We start from the raw sequence: 23,606 nt of genomic DNA on the forward strand, positions 1-23,606 counted from the left end.
TTTTTAAAGTGACAGTTCACTTAGGATGGTCTTTGCTGGGTACCGTAAATGATGTCACCCACATGTGAGAATATCTGCCTGCTGTCTTTGGATAAAATCTGTTACAAATAAGTAACAGTGCTTTCTCCTCACTGACAAGTACTATTCCATTGCTGCCCACCAACTTAGGTCTGCCTTCCTCTGCTTCTCTATTACACCTTTCTAAGCCCTATCACTCCACATTGCCAAGTATCCTTCCCTCCTACCCTCATTTTGCTGATCTTAAGCCTAGCAGATGTCTTCAGGTGGTAAAGGCAATAACAGTCAAAATCAGAATGTGCCCTGCAGTGACTCCATTCCTTGAATTTCTTTTCTTGGCAAAAGAAAGCTCATGCAGGAAGAATGAGGGTATCTGCTGCATAATCTGCAAATACATACCAGTGCTCAAATTCTACACTGATTTTCCTTGTTCTTGCCACCCCCAACATCACCTGAAAACTTCCATCAATCTCCTTGTAACATATGGGATTTGGGCTACTACCACCCCCCACCAATAATACCACATTTGATTCCATATAGTTAAGAGTGTATAATTTTTTACTGCACAAGAATTTTTAAAAATCAAAATCCATACTTACACTCACAGATTTCTCTAACTTACCCCCGCACAGTGCCTGTCTCTTGGTAATTTATCAGTTCTCAAATTCTGCACTGATTTTCCTTATTCTTGCCACCCCCAACATCACCTGAAAACATCCATCAAGCTCCTTGTAGCATATGGAACTTGGGCTATTACTTTGGTTGTCCTCGAAGTCCCCCCCTCCCCAATAATACCACATTTAATTCCATATAGTTAAGAGTGTATAATTTTTTACTGCACAAGAATATAATTAAAAAAATCAAAATCCATACTTACACTCACAGATTTCTCTAACTTACCCCCGCACTGTGCCTGTCTCTTGGTAATTTACTTGAATAAACTTGCCAAAGCGACTTGAATTGTTGTTATGTGCAGTCTTTGCATTCCCAAATGCCTGTCAAAAAATGTTGAAGGTAAGTGTTATTTCTGAAGTTTGACAGGAATTCATATTATGATAGCATGACCTGATTATACTGTTGTAAATTGCATTATAATCCAGAACAAATACACCAGAGGTTTATAAAGAATCTCATGCTTCTTTCTCCTCTGAAGTCTTCTCCACTGAGGAGAATAAGAACAAAACAATTTAGCTCCATGAGCACCAAGTCTTCTTTTTAAATACAGGTTAATAAATTAATATTTAGTGATATTAACTATTATGACGCAAATCAGAATACATTGGTTGTGGCTCATTTTCTCAAAAATGAGCTGCGTGTACCTTTGACATACATATACAGGCTTCTCTTATGAAAATAACATTTATTAAAACACAGTGGAATATGTCTACTAAAGTGTGCTAGGAATGAAACATTAGTTTCTTACCAGGATATCTTCTTTCTGTTAATATACACAAGAGTCTGTACGTTAGGTGATCAACCCGTGCTCACAAACTGTTTGCAGAAGGTTGTCAATCATGTCTTTCAGCTCCTCTTCCTTTACCAGTGGAGTATAGTGCCTTCTTCAGTTTGTACCAAAGCAATTGATCTCCACTATAACAGAAGAAAAAGAAGGGGCATGGGGGATTTCCCCATGTACATGTCTATTCTGCTCTATAACTCATGAAAAGGAACAATAATTAGAATAAATTTGCAACATAGGTGTATCAATGAACCAACCTGCTGTGTGCAACTAGCACCAACACAAAAGGAGCCCTAAAGCTCAACAAACTCATAACTTTACAGGTAATTTATTCGTACATATTCATCCAACTGACAGAAGAACTCCAGTTCTGGTCTATAGAGCTGTCTGAGGCAGTAAGCAGGTGAAATGCAAAACTCACAGGGCGGACTGTACAGACTCCTGTGTATATTAACAGAAAGATGATCCAGGTAAGAACCTAATCTTTCATTCTGTTACATACACATAGGAGTCTGTATATTAGGTGATGTATCAAAGCGCTATTGTTTCATTTGTACATGTCCACACTAGGGGAAAGCCTTCGTAAAATAGAGGTAGCATAACATATTTATGCTGACAACATCCAATTTTTCTTTCCGATATCTGATTGGAGAATTGAGTTGAATGAAAGATTAACTGGATGTATGAAGAGTGTGACTGAGTGGATGGTGAAACATAAATTGGTTCTGAATCTTGCAAAATCAGAAGTTATGCTGATTGGGAAAAAGGATGACCTACAATGGCCTAAAGCAGGGCTGCCCAAGTCTGGTCCTCGAGATCTACTGGCAGGCCAGGTTTTCAGGATATCCACAATGATTATGCATGAGAGAGATTTGCATACCAAGAAGTCAGTACAGGCAAATCTTTCTCATGCATATTCATTGTGGATATCCTGAAAACCTGGCCTGCCAGTAGATCTCGAGGACCGGACTTGGGCAGCCCTGGCCTAAAGAGATCAAGGTTGATGATCAAGTTATTCTGATACAATGAAAGTTGAAAATTCTAGGAGTCTGGTTGGATTCAATGCTCAGCATGAAGGATCAAATCTTGTCTGTAATTAAATCTACTTTCTTCTAGTTGAGAACGTTGAGCCGTTTAAAATCGATGATGTTGACATATGATTTCGGGATTGTGGTAAAACCGATAGTTTTATTGAAACTGGACTATTGCAATGTCCTCTATTTAGGGATTTCAACAGTACAGTGTAAAGCATTACAAATGATCCAAAATGCTGCCGCAAGGTTAATTTGTGGGGTCAGAAAATTTGAACACATAACACCTTGGCTGAAGAAACTGCACTGGTTACCCGTGCGATCACGTATTATTTTCAAGTCATTTACCACGGGATCCCTTGGTATCTATCGCAAATTATGGCTATTTACCGACTGCTCAGAACTTTACGATCAGAGGATGCGATACGATTGTCATTGATGGACTTTTCAAAACTACATTATGAAAATACGAGAACTTCTGCTATTTCCATCATGGGAGTAACGCTGAGGAACAAATTAACTGGACTACAAAGAGCCTTATCTGATTTTCAGAAGTTCAAAAAAATGCTTAAAACTACATTTTTTATAGAAGCATTTTAATAAAAGATTTCTTTGGTTAATGCTGGTTTTAGGATGAGTGCATTATGAGGATTTGTGAGCCCACTGTTTACATGGAATGACCTGTAATGTGAAATGTTTGCATAAGTCTTGTTTATTCCATTCTGTGAATGTTACTTCTGTAAAGCCGCCTAGCATATGGTCAAGCTCCTTGTAGCATATGGAACTTGGGCTATTACTTTGGTTGTCCTCGAAGTCCCCCCCTCCCCAATAATACCACATTTAATTCCATATAGTTAAGAGTGTATACGAGCAGATCTGAAACACTCCTTCCGGCTCACATTCAGAAAGAAAAAATTGAAGGAGGGCTTCACAGCCCTCTGGTGAAGTAGGAGATATTCAAAAACTGGAGTGGATTCCTTCTAAATGGCTTGCGAGCATTGGTATATTACCTGTCTTCCTTGCACTAGAGTAAATATTTTGAAAGATTTACGTCAAAAAGGGCAGTTTTTCCATTCTCACTGTTCATACTTTTGAAACAAAAATGATTTTTTAATCACCAGCATCCTCTGGTTATATGTATACTGATAACCATATGTATACTGATAACCATATATCAGGAAGGAAGAAAAATGACAATTTCATCTAAAAAACACTATTTTCAAATTAGAAGATATTTCAAAAATACACAAATGGTACTTAGTTATCCCAGGACAAGCAGACAGCATATTCTCACATGTGGGTGATGTCATCCACGGAGCCCCAGTATGGACAGCTGCTAAAGTATTTGTGCACTTTAAGAACTTTAGAAAGTTTGCAACTGACCGCACCGCGCAAGTGCCTTACCATGCGACGTAGGCATGCAGCTCCTCGTTTCTTAGTTTTCCGCAGAGCTAAGTCGTTGTGTGTAAATCATTCTGCTTGTGTGTTTTTCTTATTAGTTTCTTTTTTCTTTTGTCATTTCTTCATAAAAAGTTTAAAAAAAAAATTGTTGGCTTTTCTTACTTTTTCTTCAGCCAGTTCTCTCTGACAGCTTTCAATTTGGCTGAGGTGGTTTTTCCTCCCATATCCCGTCCGTTGACTGGCTTCAAAAAGTGTGGCAGGTGCCAGTGCACTATTTCTTTATCAGACCCACGTAAATGGTGCATACAGTGCCTTGGCCCAGATCACCACACTGAGACCTGCATGCGTTGTTCGATGCTTCAAAAGCCATCTTTTACAGCAAAAACTATTCTTCGGTACCATGGAAGGAGCACAGGTACCACTGACATCATCCAAACCATCGCTATCGTCTGAGGTACCTGCATCCACGCCGGTGTCGCAGGCTATACTCCTTCTAGTAAGCCAGCCAAAAAGTCATAAGCTTCCCAGACAGGGGCTAAGGCCACTAAGGCATCAAGTCTAATCTCCAAGTCCAATCTCCAAGTCGAAGCATATCTCCCCTAAGCGGGCAGAAAAACATAAGCAATCTATTATGTTTCTCCTTCTACTACAGAAGCGTATGATTATCCTGAGGCGCATTCTCCTCGCACCACTTCTTATAGGGAGCCATCTCCTTCTGAGTCTGTCTCATTTAATCGCTTTATCAGGCAAATGAGTCAAAACATGACTGTTAAACTGGAGGCAGACTCCAAATATTCAGAGATATTTTTAAAGACCAAGGACTACAAACATCCTCCTAAGGAGCTTCTTAAACTTCCTTTGCATGGAATCCCAAAGGAGACTCTCCGCAAGAATTAGGAGTCTCCTTTTTCGGTCCTTGCTGCTCCTAGAAAGCTGGATTCTCAATACAGAATTATTCCCATTCCTTGTTTTGATAAACCTCAGCTTTCATATCAGTCTCTAGTGGTGGAGTCCACACTCAAAAAATCTGCTCCTTCTAAGGTTTACGCCACAGTTCCTCCAGGATTAGAGGGGCGTACGATGGACAGGTTTGGTAGATGTCTCTATGAAAATTCTATGCTAGCAAACAGAGTCATCAATTATACCTTTTATTTTACCTATTTTCTCAAGCACTTGGCAAAACAAATGCCTTGCTACTACAAGTTATCTTCCATCCCATTGGAAGTCAGAGTTCCAGAACATGTTTAGCATTCTTACTCAGCTTAGGCAATATATGGTGCAATCTGCTTATGATGTTTTTGAGTTGTCCTCTAGAGCAGTGTTCAACCACCGGTCCATGGGCCAGTGCCGGTCCACAGAAATTTCCTGCCGGTCCACAGGGCCAGCATGTGCATCAGGCCCAAAACAGTGTTCTTCAACTGCCGGTCCACGGTGTGATCGATGCGGTGTTATCTTCGAGCCAGGTCCCTCTTCCTAACTGATTCAGTGCACAAAGCCACGGACAGTGGCTCCTACAGGCATCCTGCGCCTGAACCGGAAGCCTTCTCTCTGATGTTGCAGTGTCAGAGGGAAGGCTTTCAGATGAGGCACAGGACATGCAAGGTGCAATTAGTACTATTATGGGGGCGGGGTCTGTGGTGGAGATTGGGTAGAGATGGGCGGGGTCTGGCCCACGACTTAGCCCAGTGTTCTTCAACCGCCGGTCCACAGACCAATGCCGGTCCACAGAATAATTATTTTATTGCTGCCGGTCCATAGGTATAAAAAGGTTGAAAAACACTGCTCTAGAGCAGGGGTGTCAAAGTCGTTCCTCAAGGGCCGAAATCCAGTCGGGGTTTCAGGATTTCCCAAATGAATATGCATGAGATCTATTTACATGCACTGGTTTCAATGCATATTCACTGGGGAAATCCTGAAACCCCGAATGGATTGCGGCCTTTGAGGATCGACTTTTGACACCTGTGCTTCAGAATCTCTGCAATGTCTGTGGCCATGAGGAGATTGGCATGGCTCAGGCTAGCAGATATGAATGTTAACCTCCAGGATTGGTTGGCCAACATACCTTGTCTTGGAGATGAACTCTTTGGAGACACTATTCAAAATGTTTCAAGTTTCAAGTTTCAAGTTTATTGATTTTTGATATCCCGATCATAAAACAAATATCTGACCGGTTAACAATTTAAAAAAATAGAATTTTAAATAAGAAAGTAAGAACAAGTTATTGGTGTGTTGGGAGGAGTAACGAAAACATATTAGACATATACTGACAAACATGACTGTGAGGAAGATTTGGAAGGAGGGAAAAAGTTACATAATATTAGAGGAAATGAGATAGAGGGAAGGGATAGTACATGAAGGACAAGGTTGCAAGGTTTAAATGATATGCGCTGCAATGAAAGAGATCGTTTGAGAAAAGGAGAGTAAGTGAACGGATATAAAAGATTAAGATTTATTAAAGGCATCCTTGAATAGAAAAGTTTTAAGATTAGTTTTAAATTTAGGTAAATGAATTTCATCCCGAAGAAATTGGGGGAGAGAATTCCATAATGTAGGGGCTGTTATAGCAAAATTTGTTTTCCTTGTATAGTAAGATTCTTTTAAGGAGGGAATGAAAAGGAGTTTTTGGTCGGTAGATCGTAAGGTACGTGGAGAACTTTGAGGTATTAGTAATTTGTCCAAAAATAGGGGCAGATGTGAAAGTTTGATTTTAAAAGAGAGCAGTAAAATTTTATAAGTTATGCGGTGTGTAACCGGGAGCCAATGAGCCTCCTTAAGGAGCGGGGTGACGTGTTCGAATTTACCTGATTGGTAAATGAGTTTGATTGCGGTATTTTGTATAATCTGCAGACGGCGAATTTCTTTTTGGGGTAGTCCATTTAATAATGAATTGCAGTAGTCTAGGTGAGAGATAACTAATGAATGAATGAGAATAGTGATCGAATCGGTATTTAGGGTAGAAGTAAGTGAACGGATGATACGAAGTTTAAAGAAACAGGTTTTTACAACTGTACTTATGTGATCATGGAAAGTGAGATCTCTATCTAGAGTAACCCCCAGTAATTTTATTTTAGTGTCCATAAGTAAGGGTGTGGATTTGATGTAGATTGTTCCTGGTAATGTTTCGGATTGTTTAATGGGAAAGAGTAAGCCACAAGATTTGGCTATATTAAGTGAAAGTTTATTAGAAAACAGCCAATCACTTAAGATATCTAATTTAGTGTTGAGATCATTAATATCCGAAGAGTTTGAAGTGTTGATGGGATAAAGCAGCTGAATATCATCGGCGTAGGCGAAAATTGAAAATCCTAGCGATTGTGCCAAAGACAGAAGAGGGGATAGGAAAATGTTAAATAGAAGTGGGGATAGGATAGAGCCCTGAGGAACTCCGAAAGTTTGAGTTATTGGAGTAGACGTTTGGTTATTTATATGGACTTTAAAGTTGCGTTGATGGAAGTAAGATATAAACCAGTTAAGAGCGGGACCTGTGATGTTGCAGTCAGCTAGTCTAGATAGAAGTAAAGAGTGGTCAATGGTGTCAAAAGCTGCAGATAAGTCAAGAGAAATTAGTATAACTGATTTTAGATGGTCGTGAAAGTATTGAATAGTAGAAATGAGACCTAGTAATGATAATTCAGTAGAATGAGAAGTTCGAAAGCCAGTCTGATAAGGGTGTAAGGCATGAGTTTGATCAAAGAAATCTGATAGTGCAAAATGCAACTCAAAAGCTCTCAGCACATGAAAGTCTTTGGATTCCCTCCTTAAGTCTAAGCCCAAGCTTCTAGACCTTATAAGCTCTCTTCTTTGTATCAGAGGCGTTATCCAGTGAAACCACTCTCTCCTTCTATGCCACAACAGAAAAAACAAAGGCAACAACGTCTCCAGAAATCTCAGACATCTGCTCCTCCTAAATCTAATCAGCCTTTTTGACCAGTTACTTGAGAGCATAATTTCAATCAATGTACATCTGCCTCTTCCTCTCCCCATTGGAGGTCGTCTGCAGCATTACCTTCACTGTTGGCAGTTAATCATTTCTGACCTCTGGGTTCTCAATATCATTCGGGAAGGTTATTCTCTTCATTTTCTCACCATTCCTCCATCCTCCAAAAGAGTATCCTTTCAACCCTCTACAGTCTTATCTGCTTCTTCAGAAAATCGATTCTCACCTTCTTTTCAATGCCATTGAGGATGTTCCTCTAGACCAGCAGAACAAGGGGTTTTACTCCCGATATTTCCTTGTTCTGAAAAAGACGGAATGTCTTTGACTGATATTGGACCTCAGAGCTCTCAACAAATTTCTTATCAAAGAAAACTTTTGGATGTTGTCTCTGGCATCTCTGTACCCCCTCTTGGATCGCAATGATTGGTTAGGCTCTCTGGATCTCAAGGAAGCATACATTCACATTCCCAGTCATCCAGCATCTCGGAAGTTCCTAAGATTTCAGCTGGCACATCACCACTAATACATTACATTAGTGATTTCTATTCCACCGTTACCTGCCTTTCAGTCTAGCATCTTCTCCCAGAGTTTTCACCAAGTGCCTTGTGGTGGTGGTGGCAGCCTTACTGTCTCAGGGCATTCAAGTCTTCTCCTATCTAGATGAATGGCTCATCAAGGATCCTTCCTCTCAGAGTGTTCTCATAGCAGCACAACAGACTTATTCCTTCAGAATTTGGGATTCGAAATCAACTTTCCCAACTCACCTTCAGCCTTCTCAGAAACTTCAGTTCATCGGAGCCCTACTTGATACTGTTCAACTCAGGGCGTTTCTTCCTCAACAGCGTCAGGATGCCTTAATTCAACTTTGCCATCAAGTTGTCCATCTTCACTCACTCTCAGCAAGGCAAATGATGGTTCTTCTAGGCCACATGGCATCTACAGTTCACGTGACTTCTTTTGCCAAACTTCACCTGCAGATCCCTCAATAATCACAGGCTCTCGACCCACTTTCCTAAAATATTAGAATCACATCTTCTCTTCAACAATCTCTTCAGTGGTGGATGCTCTCTTCTAATCTTTCCAGGGGATTGCTGTTTCACACGCCCCATCAGAAGGTTCTCATGACAGAGTCGTCAACCTATACTTGTGGTGCTCATCTGGATGGCCTATGCACTCCTTGGTCAACCAGAGATCGCCGCCATCATATAAATCTATTGGAACTCAGAGCGATTTTCAGTGCTCTCAAGGCTTTCAGCATCTTCTTCAAAATCAAGTCCTTCTCATCCGTACAGACTATCAGGTAGCCATGTACTATGTGAGCAAGCAGGGACAAACAGGATCTCTTCTCCTTTGCCAAGAAGCTCAAAAGATTTTGGATTGGGCAATTCTGCGCAACATCTTCCTAAAGGCCGTTTACATTCAAGGGGAACAAAATTTGTTAGCAGACAAACTAAGCCACATTCCTCAACCTTACGAATGGACCCTGAACTCAGAAGTAGAGAATGACACGGGGACTGTTTACCATGGTAAACCATGGTCACCGCAGTAAATCCGTAGGAATGGAAACATTTGCAACTGGTTTACCAGAGGAATGGGAACAAGACTTTCACCGCCCTGCGGGAATGGGGACAAAACCTTTTACCGCCCCGTGGGAGTGGTGAAAAGTCTTGCTCCTGTGGTAAAAAAAATTGTGCCTGTGTCAGACTCAGCATCTCCTCCCCAACTCCTCTTGCGCCTATTTTATCTTCAGGAGCCAGCCATGCCACGATGAAGACAGAAGGAACCCAAAACCAAAACCTGAGACCAATGCGATTTTAAGAATAAAATTACCAGACAACAAAAGGTAGAAAAAAATTAATTTATTTTATATTTTGTGATTAAAATATTTCAGATTTGAAATATGTATCCTGCTAGAGCTGATATTAAACATAACGGGACCGCAAAGCCCAGACTGTGCTTCTTTAGCTTCCAGCTGGCTTAGGGCTCACTCTCTTAACCAGGGGGCAGTTCTCCTAGTTGCTCTCTCCTAACACTAGTCCTGTCATGTGTGATTGAAGTAGTCTGTTAGCTTGATTTTTCTATGTAGCATTCTGTAGTAATTTGGTTTGTTCAGTTTTCACAATAGTGGAGGGGATATTTGTGAAAGGGAGGGGAGACAGGGGTTTTGTTGATCCTTACTCTGTATTATTTGTGTTTATAAAATGACAACTGTACAGAATATTGTCTCTTTTTATACTTTAATAAAGAAGTTCAGTATAAAATCATAACTATTTGAGGCTTGTGCGGATGGGGTCTGATAGTTTGCAGGGCGGAGACGGGGACTGAGCTCGCGGGGACGGGGCAGGGACGATGATATATTTTTTTCCCATGTCATTTTCTACTCAGCAGCTCTCCATCCCATTTTTTCTCAATGCGGGACACCTCAGATAACCTCTTTGCGTCTCCCCACAACAACAAGCTGCCCCACTTCTGTTCCAGACTATACTCTCCTCATTGCTTGGAGGCAGAGGCTTTTCTCCTGGACTGGACGAACAAGTTCCTTTATGCATTTCCTCTTTTTCCTCTTATTCTCAAATTACTTGTCAAGCTCAAACAGGAGTCAGCCACCATGATTCTGATAGCTCCTCAGTGGCCCCGGCAACCTTTGTTCTCCCTTCTACTTCAACTCAGCATCAGGGAGCCACTAATTCTACCAATTTTTCTATCTCTTCTTATGCAGAGTCATGGTTGTCTTCTACATCCCAACCTACAGTCTTTGCACCTGACAGCCTGGTATCTCTACGACTGACTTCTACTGACCTCCCATTCTCTCAATCGATCAGAGACATTTTGGATGCTTCCAGAAAACCAGCCACACGACAGTGTTATACTAAAAAATTAACTTGGTTTTCTGCATTATCAGGACCCAAAATCCACCTCTCTTTTTTCGGTTTTGGATTACCTTCTGCATTTGTTGCATTCTGGCCTCAAGTCCACTTCTATTAGAGTCCATCTCAGTGCAATTGCTGCTTTTCATCAACCAGTGGATGGAAAACCTCTCGCTGCTCATCTGGTAGTTTCCAAATTTATGAAAGGACTTTTCAATGTTAAACCACCTCTCAAACCACCTCCAGTAGCTTGGGATCTTAATGTTGTACTTGCTAAACTGATGAAGCCTCCATTTGAACCAATGTCTTCAGCTCATTTTAAATCCCTTACTTGGGAAGTAGTTTTTCTTATTTCTCTAACTTCTGCTCGCAGAGTCAGTGAACTTCAAGCATTGGTAACGGATCCACCATTTACAGTATTCCATCACAATAAGGTGGTGCTCCACAGTCATCTGAAGTTCTTACCAAAAGTTGTCACCGAGTTCCATCTCAATCAATCCATTATTCTTCCAGTATTTTTCCCAAGCTTCATTCTCATCCTGGAGAAACAGCTCTTCATAATCTGGATAGCAAACGAGCATTGGCCTACTATTTGCAACAAACTAAATCACATGGATCGTCTCCACAACTTTCTGTCTCCTTTGATCCAAACAAGTTGGGGCACCCTGTTTCCAAAAGGACAATTTCCAACTGGTTGACTACTTGCATCTCATTTTGTTATGCTCAGCCTGGGCTACAACTAGAGGGTTGTGTCACAGCCCACAAGGTTCGAACTATGGAAGCTTCAGTAGCTTTTCTCCGCTGTACTCCTATTGATGAAATCTGCAAAGCTGCTATATGGTTCTCGGTTCATACCTTCATCTCTCATTACTGTCTGGAATCCTTTTTCAGACAGGATGGGCATTTTGGCCAGACAGCATTGCAAAATTTATTTTCCTAAAAGGCCAACACTCCTACCATCCCATTCTGGTTAGCTTGGAGGTCACCCACATGTGATAATATGCTGCCTGCTTGGCCTTGGATAAAACACAGTTACTTAACGTAACAGTTGTTATCCAGGGACAGAAGACAGATATTCTTACAACCCACCCACCTCCCCTGTTTGGCTTCTTAGCTGGTTTACTGAACTGAGGAGCTGGGTGCCTACGTTGGGCAGGAAGGCACTCGCGCATGCACAGTGCAGTTAGTCATGAAATTTCTAAAGTTCTTAAAGTGCACAAACACTTTAGCAGCTGTCCGTACCGGGGCTCTGTGGATGATGTCACTCACATGTGAGAATATCTGCGCTTATTCATCAATCCACATTTGATATGTGCTCATTTTATCTATTGCAGAAGGTGAAATTGCTTAGTCAAAATCTGAATTCAGAAATTATGAAAAATGCCTGAACTTGCAGAGATATTATACTATGTCAGGGGTAGGCAATTCCAGTCCTCGAGATCCACAGGCAGGTCAGATTTTCAGGATATCCACAATAAATATGCATGAGATAGATTTGCATCTCAAGGAGGCAGTGCTTGCAAATCCATCTCATACATATTCATTGTGGATATCCTGAAAACCTGACCTGCCTGTGGCTCTCGAGGGCTGGAATTGATTACCCTTGTACTATGAGAAACAGAAAAATAATTTCTATCTTTTCATTGCCACATTACTTTTTTTGTTGCATATGTACTGTAAAGTGCTATGAAAGCACATGTTTCTCGATTTAGCAGTACTAGAAGGAATGTCTGTTCTCTTTGTACACTCATCTTTGTAGTATTAAACAAAACAAATGCAGGGCCCACTTGTTTGTTTAAAGTAAATCCCTGAAATCTAAATGTTATGTCACAAGTAAAAGCAATTTAAAAGTCTGTTTAGACATAACAGCAGCTAGAGAGTACATTTGATGTCTTTTCTTTTGTATTTGGCTGTTATTAAAATATGGTGGAAAACCATCATCTTAAAAGGTTTTTTTTTATAAAATAGCACACTGGCTAAACACTGCATACTTTTTCCTTTTCTGTATAGGTCATCCAACGTTTGGTGTGGAATTTAGAGAATGACACGAGGACAAAATTTGTCCCTGTCCCCATCAGCTCTGACCCCCATCTGCACAAGCCTTGAAAAGTTATCCAGTACAACACCAGAGAAACAGAGATGTATTTATTCCTGTACTGTGTAAAATATAAAGACAGCACATGCCAGGAATGGTGTTAAGGGACTACAACTAGGGCAACTGCCCTTAGCCCTGACAAGAGAGAGCCTCAAGCATGGAGAAACTAAACAAAATGCAGCCTGATAGTGGGCTTTGGGGTTACTTCTCAAATTTCTGCACTGGGCCCCAGCCATGTATAACACCAGATCTGGCAGGATATGCATTTCAAATCTGACATACTCTAATCACAAAATTGAAAATAAGACAATTTTTCCTACGTTCTGTTGTCTACTTATTTTATTTTTCAAATCATGTTGGTCTCAGGCTCTGGTTTCTGCTTCCCTCTATCTTATTTTAACTCACTCACTAGAGACTCCTATTCATTCGACATCACTTCTCTCTCCATATCCACCATCCATCTTCCATCTCTATGTCCCTTTTGTACCCCATGTTTAGCATCTCCCTTCTCTGTCCAGTATCTCCCTTGTGCTCATATCAATCATTATCTATCTCCCTATCCTCTCCCCTGTGTCAAACATCATTCCTATATGCTTCTTATTTCCTTTCTGTGTTCCTATTCTCTTCCATGTCTACCATCTCCCCTTTATTGTCATACACTCCCTCCTGTATCCAAGCACTGCCCCTCAGTGTTCACATACTATCCCCACACAGCATCTCCCCTTTGTGTCCCTGTTTCTATCCATCCCAATACACATCATTTCCCCTCTCTGTCTGTTACCTCCTTGTATCCAACTTCTCCCCTCTCTTCTTCTTCCACACCATGTCTCTCTCCTCTCCAACCCTACCAGCGTCTCTCCCTATCCCCTCCACCTACCAAGCATCTGGCTCACTTGCCTGCACTCCTTCACGTCTACTTTCCCACTGTGGGTTCAGTATTTGACACTCTCTTCCTTCATCTCCTTTGTCCAGCAACTCTTTTGCTTTCCTTCTTCTTCTCCCCTTCCTTTCTTGGTTCCAGAAGACCTTTCTCACTTCCCTCCGGCCCTTCCTCCTCCTCTCATGGGTCTAGCAGCACCTTTCTCCCCTTGAAGAGTACAGAGATGACTGAAGCTGAATAACTTTTGCTCCTCAATTATCAACTCTCGAGGACCAAGCCATAAAAAAATCTGGTTCCTCCCATGATGATTGGGTCCTACATTGCAAGCAAAGGAGGAGGGCCTGCCAGGTGGCACAAGAGATCTGTACACCTTGGGCAGGCAGCCATGCCAGTCTGGTACTTCCGGAATGACTAGGAATGGATGACTTATATTCTCTGGAGAATCATGCTGACCAGGGACAAGGAATGGGGAACAAAACACATTTGAAGGCTCATCTTGCAAACAGGACAGCACCAGGGCATTGATATCTGTGGTGCCCATTTTCTTCCTGTGACTTAAGAAGCGGCAACATATCGCATTGCACCCCTTCTGCAACAGTGCAACCTACACTTTCAGCTGAAGGAAAATAGCAGACAGTTTCAGGCTGTACCAGCCTTTACTGGAAGATTTGAAAACCACTTTGTTATAGCTGTGAATTTTACATAGATTCATTGAATTAATTGCAAGCTTGTTTCAAATAAGTTTGCTGTATTCATTAATCATTACATGACTGAGAACAAGAAATCAGTTATTCTTGGCAATGTATTTATCTATTACCACTGTGAAATAAAATACATAAAACAATCTTCTGGTATATCGTGCAGGGTGATTTTCAAATCAGTAACTTACAGGATCTAAAATTAGCCAATTAAGACATTTTCAGGGAGAGACTCTAGAAAAGGCTGGACATAAAAATAAACACTCCTGAGTTTAAAGCTAGGTTAAAACTCCAAATTAAACTGCGTGCAAACACATAAATCCTTCCTAGGCACACTAGCAGGCATATTAAGAATAAACATTTTACAGGAAGATAATAAACACTTCAAGAAGCCAATGCCTCCTAGAGACATATCCAAAACAAATTGTTCAAATAGCCTTTCTCCTCCCAGCAAGTTTTCTACATGCTTTTTCCTCAGAATGTTAATTTTATCTTCTGTTTTACAAAGTGTAGTTTACTTATTTACTCATGGAGATGCCAATTTCTTACTCTGCTCCTGTAGTTCTCCACCCACTCTCCTCAGTCTTAGCCAGTAGAACTCATTACAAGATAATGCCAAAACGGAGGTATACCTACAAAGATGAAATAACTAAGGCCAGGATTCTCAAAAACCCATATTAAAAAGCAACGGTCAGCTAACACAGCTGTTTTGATAGCGAATCAAAAAAAGCGAGACATTCTCCAAAAATCACGTATGCAAATGAGGTAGGCGGACAGCAGCAAAGATTCGCTAAATTTGCATGTGCCCATCGCTGGTGATAGCAATGGGTACATGCGCAAAAAAAAAAAGGAACCCACACCCCCCAAAAAAACACAACAGCGGGAGAGATGTTCAATCTCTCCCTGCTGTCAACCAACAAACCCCCCTCACCTGCAGCGGGAGAGATGCTGATTCTCTTCCGCTGCAAAGAGACCTGTGGTGAACAGCCACCCCGGAATGGCAGCAACACCCCCACCTGCAGCAGGAGAGATGCCAATTTTCTCCCGCTGTGAAGAAATCCATGCCACCGGCAAACACCCCCTCCCCGGAATGGCGGCGACCCCCCCTGCCATAGAACACCTCCCCCCACCCCGCCTCCAACGCCCCCTCCAGTTTACTTCCAAATAGATGCACGGAGGGATACGGACTCCCTCCTAGCTGGCCTGCATCTTCAAAAATGGGCTTTCCCCTCCCGAGTGCATCTTGGGATGCACCAGGGAGAGGCCTCAGGCTCTGAATGGCCCAAGTTCTTTAAGGCATCTCCTATGGAAGGAGCCTTATACAACCTGGGCCAATCAGAGCCTCAGGCCCCTTCCCGGATGCACCATGACATGAAGGGTTAGATTTTGGAGATGCTATAAAGAAAGAAACTACAGGTTTTGGCAGTCTGTTGGATTTGAGCAGAGAAAGAAAGAGAGGAGTCAAAGATGGCAGGGAGGACGAGAATGTTACCCACTGAGATAGAGTTGGGGGAGGGGAGAAGTAGGTTTGGGGGAAAAGATAAGTAACTCAACCTTGGTCATGTTTAGTTTTAAGTGGTGATGGGACATCCAGGCAGCAATGTTAGGCAGGCAGGTTGAGATTCGGGCCTGGATTCCTGTAGAGATTTCTGGTGTAAAAAGGTAGATGTGGGAATCATTAGCATAGAGGTGATACTGAAAACCATGGGAGGAGATCAGAACACCGAGGGAATGAGTACAGATGGAGAAAAGATAAGATAAGAGCTGATGACCAGGATATATAGAAGCACATTAAGGCAGAGAGATCTACTGTTTATCACCAGTCCTAGGGCCATCTGCCTTGCTACATAGAATTAACCCTTTGGTAAGCCCTAAGCAAGAAAGCATGTAGGATCCAACACAGTAATAGAAACACATTCTTAAACCCCCACAAATATGTGAAAACCAATACATTAAGCTCTATGAAACTGTTTTGCCTTATTACACCACTTCCTTCATCTCCCTACCTCCGTGTGGCTTAATAATCATCTTTATTAACCAACCATATCCCTCTAGTAGGCAGGTGATAGCGAGCAGCACTTCATATTTTGCTGCCGCCTCCTCCTCTAGAGGCTTTCCTCTGCAAGTAGGGATGGTGGGTATTGCATGACTATATAGCCCTGCATAGTTCTGACTGCAAAGGAAAGCTATTAGAGAAGAAAACAGCAGGTAAGAAACAATGCTTGCACACTTCTACTGCAAACTGCATAGCTGATGAGAAGAATACACAGACTTCTGCAGTCTGCAATGGCTCTGTTCGTTCTATCTTCCACTCATCGTTGGCTGGCAGCTAATTTATCTGTGCAAAAGCCTATGGTGGGAACCAACAAATAAACACATCTGACAGGAATACCCAAAGGTTTGGGCTTTAAGGATGTGCTTTTTTGCCTATACTTTACCTTAAGCCTGCCTTGATCATGTATTCAAACATGGCTGTCAGCTTTAGGCCATTGTGCTAAAGGTATGCTCATTTAACTTAAAGATCTGTAGGTTGGTCAAGTCCCCACCAGAAGAAACCTCTGAGGACTACTAATCCTTCAGTGTGGCTACAAATATGACAAGAAGAGGAGAAGCAAATACTTACTAAGCAGGCATTCATCCTGATACTTCTCAAACTGTATGAACAGGGCAGACTGGCCACCAGATGTAGATTCATGTGTGTTGCCTGGGTGTCTTGTGACCATGCTGATTATAAATATGAGGGCAAGGTATTACCTTCACACTAATGAAATGGTAGTACTTGCAGTTTTGATCGGTCTCGCTGTCCCCAGGTGGCAAAAGAGATACATACTGTAGGTATAGTCTATGGCACTTAGCATACTGAGCACCCCAGCCATACCATAAAAAAGTTATTTTCTGTGCTGACAAATCCTGTTTGCCCTTCTTTTCAGAGTATAGCTTTCAGAACCTGATGGAAGTTCTTGGAAATGGTAGTTTTGTACAACCCAGCCACTGTATTCTAGAAGGAACCAGAAGCAAGAAGATGAAATGCCCCTAATAATTTTGAAAATCACAAGATAATGCAAGAATGGTTGGTAGACAGCTCCAAATCATCCTTCCATCGGCATTTGTTCAGCCCAGTTTGGATTGAAAAATATGCTATTGACTCTGCCTCTCTGCCTTCCATCAGCCCCATACAGGTACATACTCCCTGCCTTCTCTTATTATTTATAAATAATCTGGAAATTGGAACAAGTGAGGTGATTAAATTTGCAGATGACACTAAACTGTTCAAAGTTGTTAAAACGAATGTAGACTGTGAAAAACTGCAGGAAGACCTTAGGAAATTAAAAGAGTGGGTGTCCAAAATGGCAGATGAAATTTAGGGCTCCTTTTATAAAGGTGCGTTAGGGCCTTAATGCGCAGAATAGCGTGTGCTAAATTGCCGTGTGCGCTAGCCGCTACCGCCTCCTTTTGAGCAGGCAGTAGATTTTCGGCTAGCGCGCGCTATAGTGCGCGTTAATCCGGTGTGTGCGTTAAAAACGTTAGCGCACCTTTGTAAAAAGAGCCCTTAATGTGGACAAATGCAAAGTGATGCACATTGGGAAGAATAATCCAAATCATAGTTACTGGATGCTAGGGTCCACCATGGGGGGTCAGCACTCAAGAAAAAGATCTGGGTGTCATCATGGACAATACGCTGAAATGTGAATGCCAATGTGAAGCAGCAGCCAAAAAAAGGAAACAAGATGCTAGGAATTAATAGAAAAGGGATGGTAAACAATACTAAGAATGCCTCTGTATCACTCAATGGTGCAACCTCACCTTGAGTATTGCATTCAGTTCTGGTCTCCTTATCTCAAAAAAGATATAGCAGCACTAAAAAAAGGTTCAAAGAAGAGCGACCAAGATGATAAAGGGGATGGAACTCCTCTCATATGAGGAAAGACTACAGAGGTTAGGGCTCTTCAGGTTGGAAAAGAGGCGGCTGAGGGGGGGTATGATTGAAGTCTACAAAATCCTGAGTGCTGTAGAACAGGTACAAGTGGGTTGATTTTTTACTGCATTTACAAAGGCTAGGGGCTCCTTTTACTAAGGTGCGCTAGCGTTTTTAGCACGTGCTAACCATGCACTAAACGAAAACTACCAATGCAAGCTCTATGGAGGCGTTAGCGTTTAGCGTACGCTAAAACCGCTAGCACACCTTAGTAAAAGGAGCCCTAGGGGACACTCAGTGAAGTTACAGAGTAATCATTTTAAAACCAATAGGAGGAAATATTTTTTCACTCAGAGAACAGTTAAGCTCTGGAATGCGTTGCTAGAGGATTTGGTGAGAGTGGTTAATGTAGCTGGCTTTAAAAAAGGTTTGGACAAGTTCCTGGAGGAAAAGTCCAAAGTCTGAGTTGAGATAGACATGGGAGAAGCCACTGCTTGCCCTGGATCGATAGGATGGAATGCTGCTACTATTTGGGGTTTTTCCTAGGTACTTTTGACTTGGATTGGCCTCTGTGAAGACGGGATACTGGGCTAGATGGACCATTGCTCTGACCCAGTAAGGCTATTCTTATGTTCTTATTTTCTGTATAAACTAGCCTCACAAATCCAGTAGAAATTACAGAAAAATGAAACTGAATATATTTACACCTGTTCAGGTATAAATGTGTGCATATATTTACTATACAAGCAAATTTTGCAACTCTACCTGCACATCACTCAAACTATCCCCCCCCCCCCCCAAAAAAAAAAAAGTACCTAGCTTCCCATCATTGTGCATAATTTTACACATGGGATAATTTTGAGGACTTTTGTGTGGACATATAGGCAAAAACTTGTAAAAAATATTCTTAATAAAACTACCACCTAAATGTCAAATAACATGGAACATTATATGTGCTATCACTGCAACATGTGTTATCTTAATGCAATTAATCTAACTCAGCTTTATAACTTTACCTAATAATTAAAAAAATATAACTTTCTTATAGTTAACTTAAGCTCTTCAGAGGATTCTAAGATACAGCCCTTCAAAGATACAGCTGTGAATAAAAAGCTAATAGGTTTCACTGAGATCTGCATTCATATTTTTCTGAAACATGAAGGCAATGAAGTTGGATCTTGCCAGCCTTATCAGACAAACAGTTTATGCAAGCATTATCAGCTCATACATTGAAGTTAAATGCCTATCTATAAACTGGACAGGTTTATAATTAGTCAGAACTATTAAACTTAAACATCCAAGAAATGGCACAAGGATCATTCTATATTTTGTGATTTCTACAAAGAGATGCCAGTCATTCAGATAAGCAGGATCAGTGTTAAACATGTTGAGGCCCAGAACAGAAGTTTGGAAGCGAGTTCCAAATCCCAGCAAGCTATATTCTACTTCAGATTTTGGCAGGATTAGGGTCATCTGTAGCATGGTAAAGCAAGGGCAAATGACGTATTTGCATTGCGAAAACACCAACCCTAAAAATAACTTAATCCCCATGGTCTACTTTTTCCCCCAAATCAGACCATATTTAAATATGGTCTATATATATAAAATATTGTCTCCCTATTCTTTGGTAGAAATGCACAATATTTGTTTCAAATGGGCAAGATTGAAATTAACACATTTACAGGATTTACAGGCATGCCAGCCAACTGTTTGAGGGCCACACTGGAGAACTACAGGAGCTGCATGCAGGCCTGTGGCCACACATTATAAATCACCGTTTTAGGCTAAGACTCAGAATTTTATAAAATAATGTATATTTCATTTATAATAGGCTTGATTTATGATATAGCTTACTAACAGCTCTTGGCAAGCTCTGCTATCTCACTGAGTAAAAGCCGTAGACGTTCTGCTTTGATGATGATGAATAATTGCATTATAAGATATTTTCAACCTTACCTCAAGTACAGGTCCAGCACCAAGAATAATCTGTTCCACACCACTAGCAAAACCTTTCTGGCTGAGGGCAGTGAGGTGATGAATCAAGAAGTTGGTACTCTGTGTCTTCCCTGACCCACTTTCTCCTGAAATCACAATACATTGGTTCTTCTTACGCTGGAGCATAGCATGATAGGCCACATCTGCAACTGCATAGATATGGGGCTCCAGCTTTCCCAGTTGGTGGTTGTCATACATTTTGACATACTTGGGATTGTAAATGGGGAGAAATTTGAAGGGATTGATGACAATTAGAATGCTCCCTACATAAGTATAGATCTTTTCCTGCTTAAAACGGTTTCTAAGATTTTCTAGAAGGGTCTTTTCATTTAAGTCTGGCAAACTACACAGATCATCATAATCCTTTTGCTGTGGTTGGGGAAGGAAGCCACGTTCCATCATCCTGCGGCGCTCTTCTGTCACACGCAACCATGACTGTAGGCTCCCATAATAAATTGAACCATCCACGTTTTTCTCCCTCAAGAGAAAGCGATAATCTTCCCCACTGATGCGGTTCTCCAATGCCATGCGGGGCCATAGCATCATGCGCTGGACAGGGCAGTCTGTGGGATTCAGAATCCATTCTTCCCCACCAAATTCCTTCACCTCAGCAAGAACATAACATTTGGTTTTGTCAAGCTGTAGTTTGTTGATGAGGGACTCAATCACCTCTGCAGCTGTGAAATTCTTCCTTGCAGTAATAGGGCAGTAGATTGTCCCTTCTGCAATGCTACCAGGATAGATATGTAATGTGAACTCGGGGTCCTCAAAGCGCCGCCTTCCTCCCACATCATTCACATTCATATTGGATCCTTTCCCATCAGCAGATGCAGTGTTTCACTGGAACAATCCGGTAACACTTCATGACATCACAACTATAAAATAAAAGAAGAACAAAATAAATTAAAACATATTTTATAAACTATCCATTCACGTTCATCTACCTCATATGCTAAAACATTTTTTATTGAAATTTTATGCTTGTAAAAGGTGGCAGAATTCCATTCCTGATCTTGGTCTCAGGATGCTGGCATAAAATAATGCTATCTAATCTTCCAATAAAGCTAAAATATAAGCATTTACATTACACAAGAAAACATAAGCATAATGAGATGTTTCTGAAAAGTCAAACTGTGTTAGATCTTTACACTGCTGAAGATTTGGTGTGAACAGTTTTCTCTCTAATATCAAATCTCTTGTTACTTTCTCTGTTTTGTCTTCATCTCAGATTCTTCTGAAAATTTGTAATTTACACTTTGGAAATAAATAGCTTAAAATTTTTAAAAAAATTTTTTTATGAAGCTTTGAAATATTACACCCAAGCATAAAACATATAATGAAAGAGAGTACAGTTAACAAAAATATGGAAAAATTATGTCTTACCTGATAATTTTCTTTCCTTTAGTCACAGCAGATGGATCCAGCTTGTTTTGACTTCTGCCAGCAGGTGGAGATAAAGAGCAACAAACTGAGCTCTATTATATAGGATGGTATGCAGCTTGGTTAGTCAGTATTTCTTATATTAAAGCAGAAGGAATAACAAGGCAAACATGATTCCTTCCTAACAGAAAAGAGGCATAAATAGAGAAATTCTAAACCGGCGCCTAAACTTACCCTATCAATGTCTAAATTAATTGAAAAACTCTATTAGAAACAACAAAAAATGGCAAGGTAATGGTGCCTGCAAGGGCCTAAAAAAAGGTGCCAGAATCACGCCTATGTAGGCATTTTAGGCCACCGAACACCAAAGTAGGTGTGGCCAATGCTAGAAGGGGCCTTAGGTAGCCTAAAGCGCTTGTGTAGGCGTGATCCATTCAAAGATAGGCGGCTGAAATGTAGGCCCAGAAAACCCTGGCCTACATTTCAGCCACCTATCTTTGCCAGTAGATCCTGAAACTAAACCGCAGCTTGCTATCAGCTGATCACGGCAGGGGAACCTCCAATCAGCTGAGCCAGCAGGACGTGCCAAAAATGCAGCTTTTGGGAGTCCTGCCGGCTCAGCTGATTGGGGGAAATTCCCCTGCTGCGATAAGTTCAGCCAGCTGCTTCAGCCTGAACCCCCCCCCCCCACACACACACACACACAATTGGCAAGAAGGATACCTACACCCTCCTAACTGAAGACATCCTCCAACACCTCCCACCTAAAATTGGGAGGAGGGATGCCCACTCCTTCCTGCCTGAAGATACCCCGATACTCCCCCGACACTCTCTCCCTCTAAAATCAGGAGGGATGCCCACTCTCTCCTGCTTTAATGACCCCCTACCATACACACACCCCATCCCAATACCTTTACTGGATAACCAGCAAGAGGGATGCCCACTCCCTCTTGCCAGCAGGCCCACCTCTTCAAAATGGAGGGCCTTCTCCTTCCCGGTTCATCCTTGGATGCAAAGAGTGGGGCCTAAGGCTCTGATTGGCCCAGGCGCCTAAGGCTCCTCCTATGGCGTCCACTTCCTAAGGCAGCCACCGACATGGGTGCCGGTTAGAGAATCCGGGGGAAAGTGCCAGGAAAAATAGTTGAAACCATTATAAAAAATAAACTTATGGAACAAGTAGACAAACATGGTTTAATGGGATAGAGTCAGCATGGGTATAGCCACTGGAGGTTTTGCCTCACCAATTTCCTGCATTTCTTTGAAGATGTGAATAAACGTGGATAAAGGAAAGCCAGTTAATGTACTATATCTGTACCATCGGTGCAGCAGGCTGTCCCAAAATGGTCGACCTCGAAGCACACCATGAAGGAGAGACAACCTGCAAAGCTGGGGAGCGATGTCGTCGATGTGTGGTCTGTATCGATTGACTCAATACTGTAGAGACCTGAAGTATGCACCAGTACTATAGGCTCAACAGACAGTACCATTGGTACATCAAGTTGTCTCAGAATGGTTGACCTTGATGAATACCATGAAGGAGAGACAACCTGCGAAGCTGGGGAGCAACGGCATCAAAGGGTGGTCTGCATCAACTGATTCGATGCTCCAGAGTAGTGTTTCTCAACTCAGTCCTGGAGTACTCCCTTGCCAGTCAGGTTTTCCGGATATCCACAATGAATATGCATGAAATAAATTTGCATATAATCAAGTTTATGCATATTTTTTGTGGATATCCTGAAAACCTGACTGGCAAGGGAGTACTCCAGGACCGAGTTGAGAAATACTGCTCTAAAGACCTGCAGTATGCACCGGTACTATAGACTCAACAGCAGGTACCATCAATGCAGCAGATTGTCTCAGTATGGGTGACCTGGATGAGGATGCACACTGTGAAGGAGAGACAGCCTGCGAAGCTAGGGAATGGTGGTG

General features: G+C 41.7%; 1 protein-coding gene across 5 annotated transcripts in view; it reads right to left on the bottom strand.

Annotated features, from left to right (window-relative positions):
- MYO9A (myosin IXA) overlaps nt 1–23,606 on the bottom strand; it is a 517,771-nt gene that overhangs the window by 361,484 nt on the left and 132,681 nt on the right. For 4 of the 5 annotated variants that reach the window (XM_033919771.1, XM_033919772.1, XM_033919768.1 and 1 more), the window contains 2 exons: nt 20,259–21,172; nt 919–1,013 (listed from right to left, as the gene is read on the bottom strand). In XM_033919771.1, coding sequence (XP_033775662.1) covers nt 919–1,013; nt 20,259–21,101 — 938 coding nt within the window. In that variant the 5' untranslated portion in view covers nt 21,102–21,172. Of the gene's footprint in view, nt 1–918; nt 1,014–20,258; nt 21,173–21,680; nt 21,735–23,606 lie in introns of all 5 variants that reach the window. The other variant, XM_033919769.1, reaches the window with a different exon arrangement.

Source organism: Geotrypetes seraphini, chromosome 14 (assembly GCF_902459505.1).
Source record: "Geotrypetes seraphini chromosome 14, aGeoSer1.1, whole genome shotgun sequence".
NCBI lineage: Eukaryota > Metazoa > Chordata > Amphibia > Gymnophiona > Dermophiidae > Geotrypetes > Geotrypetes seraphini.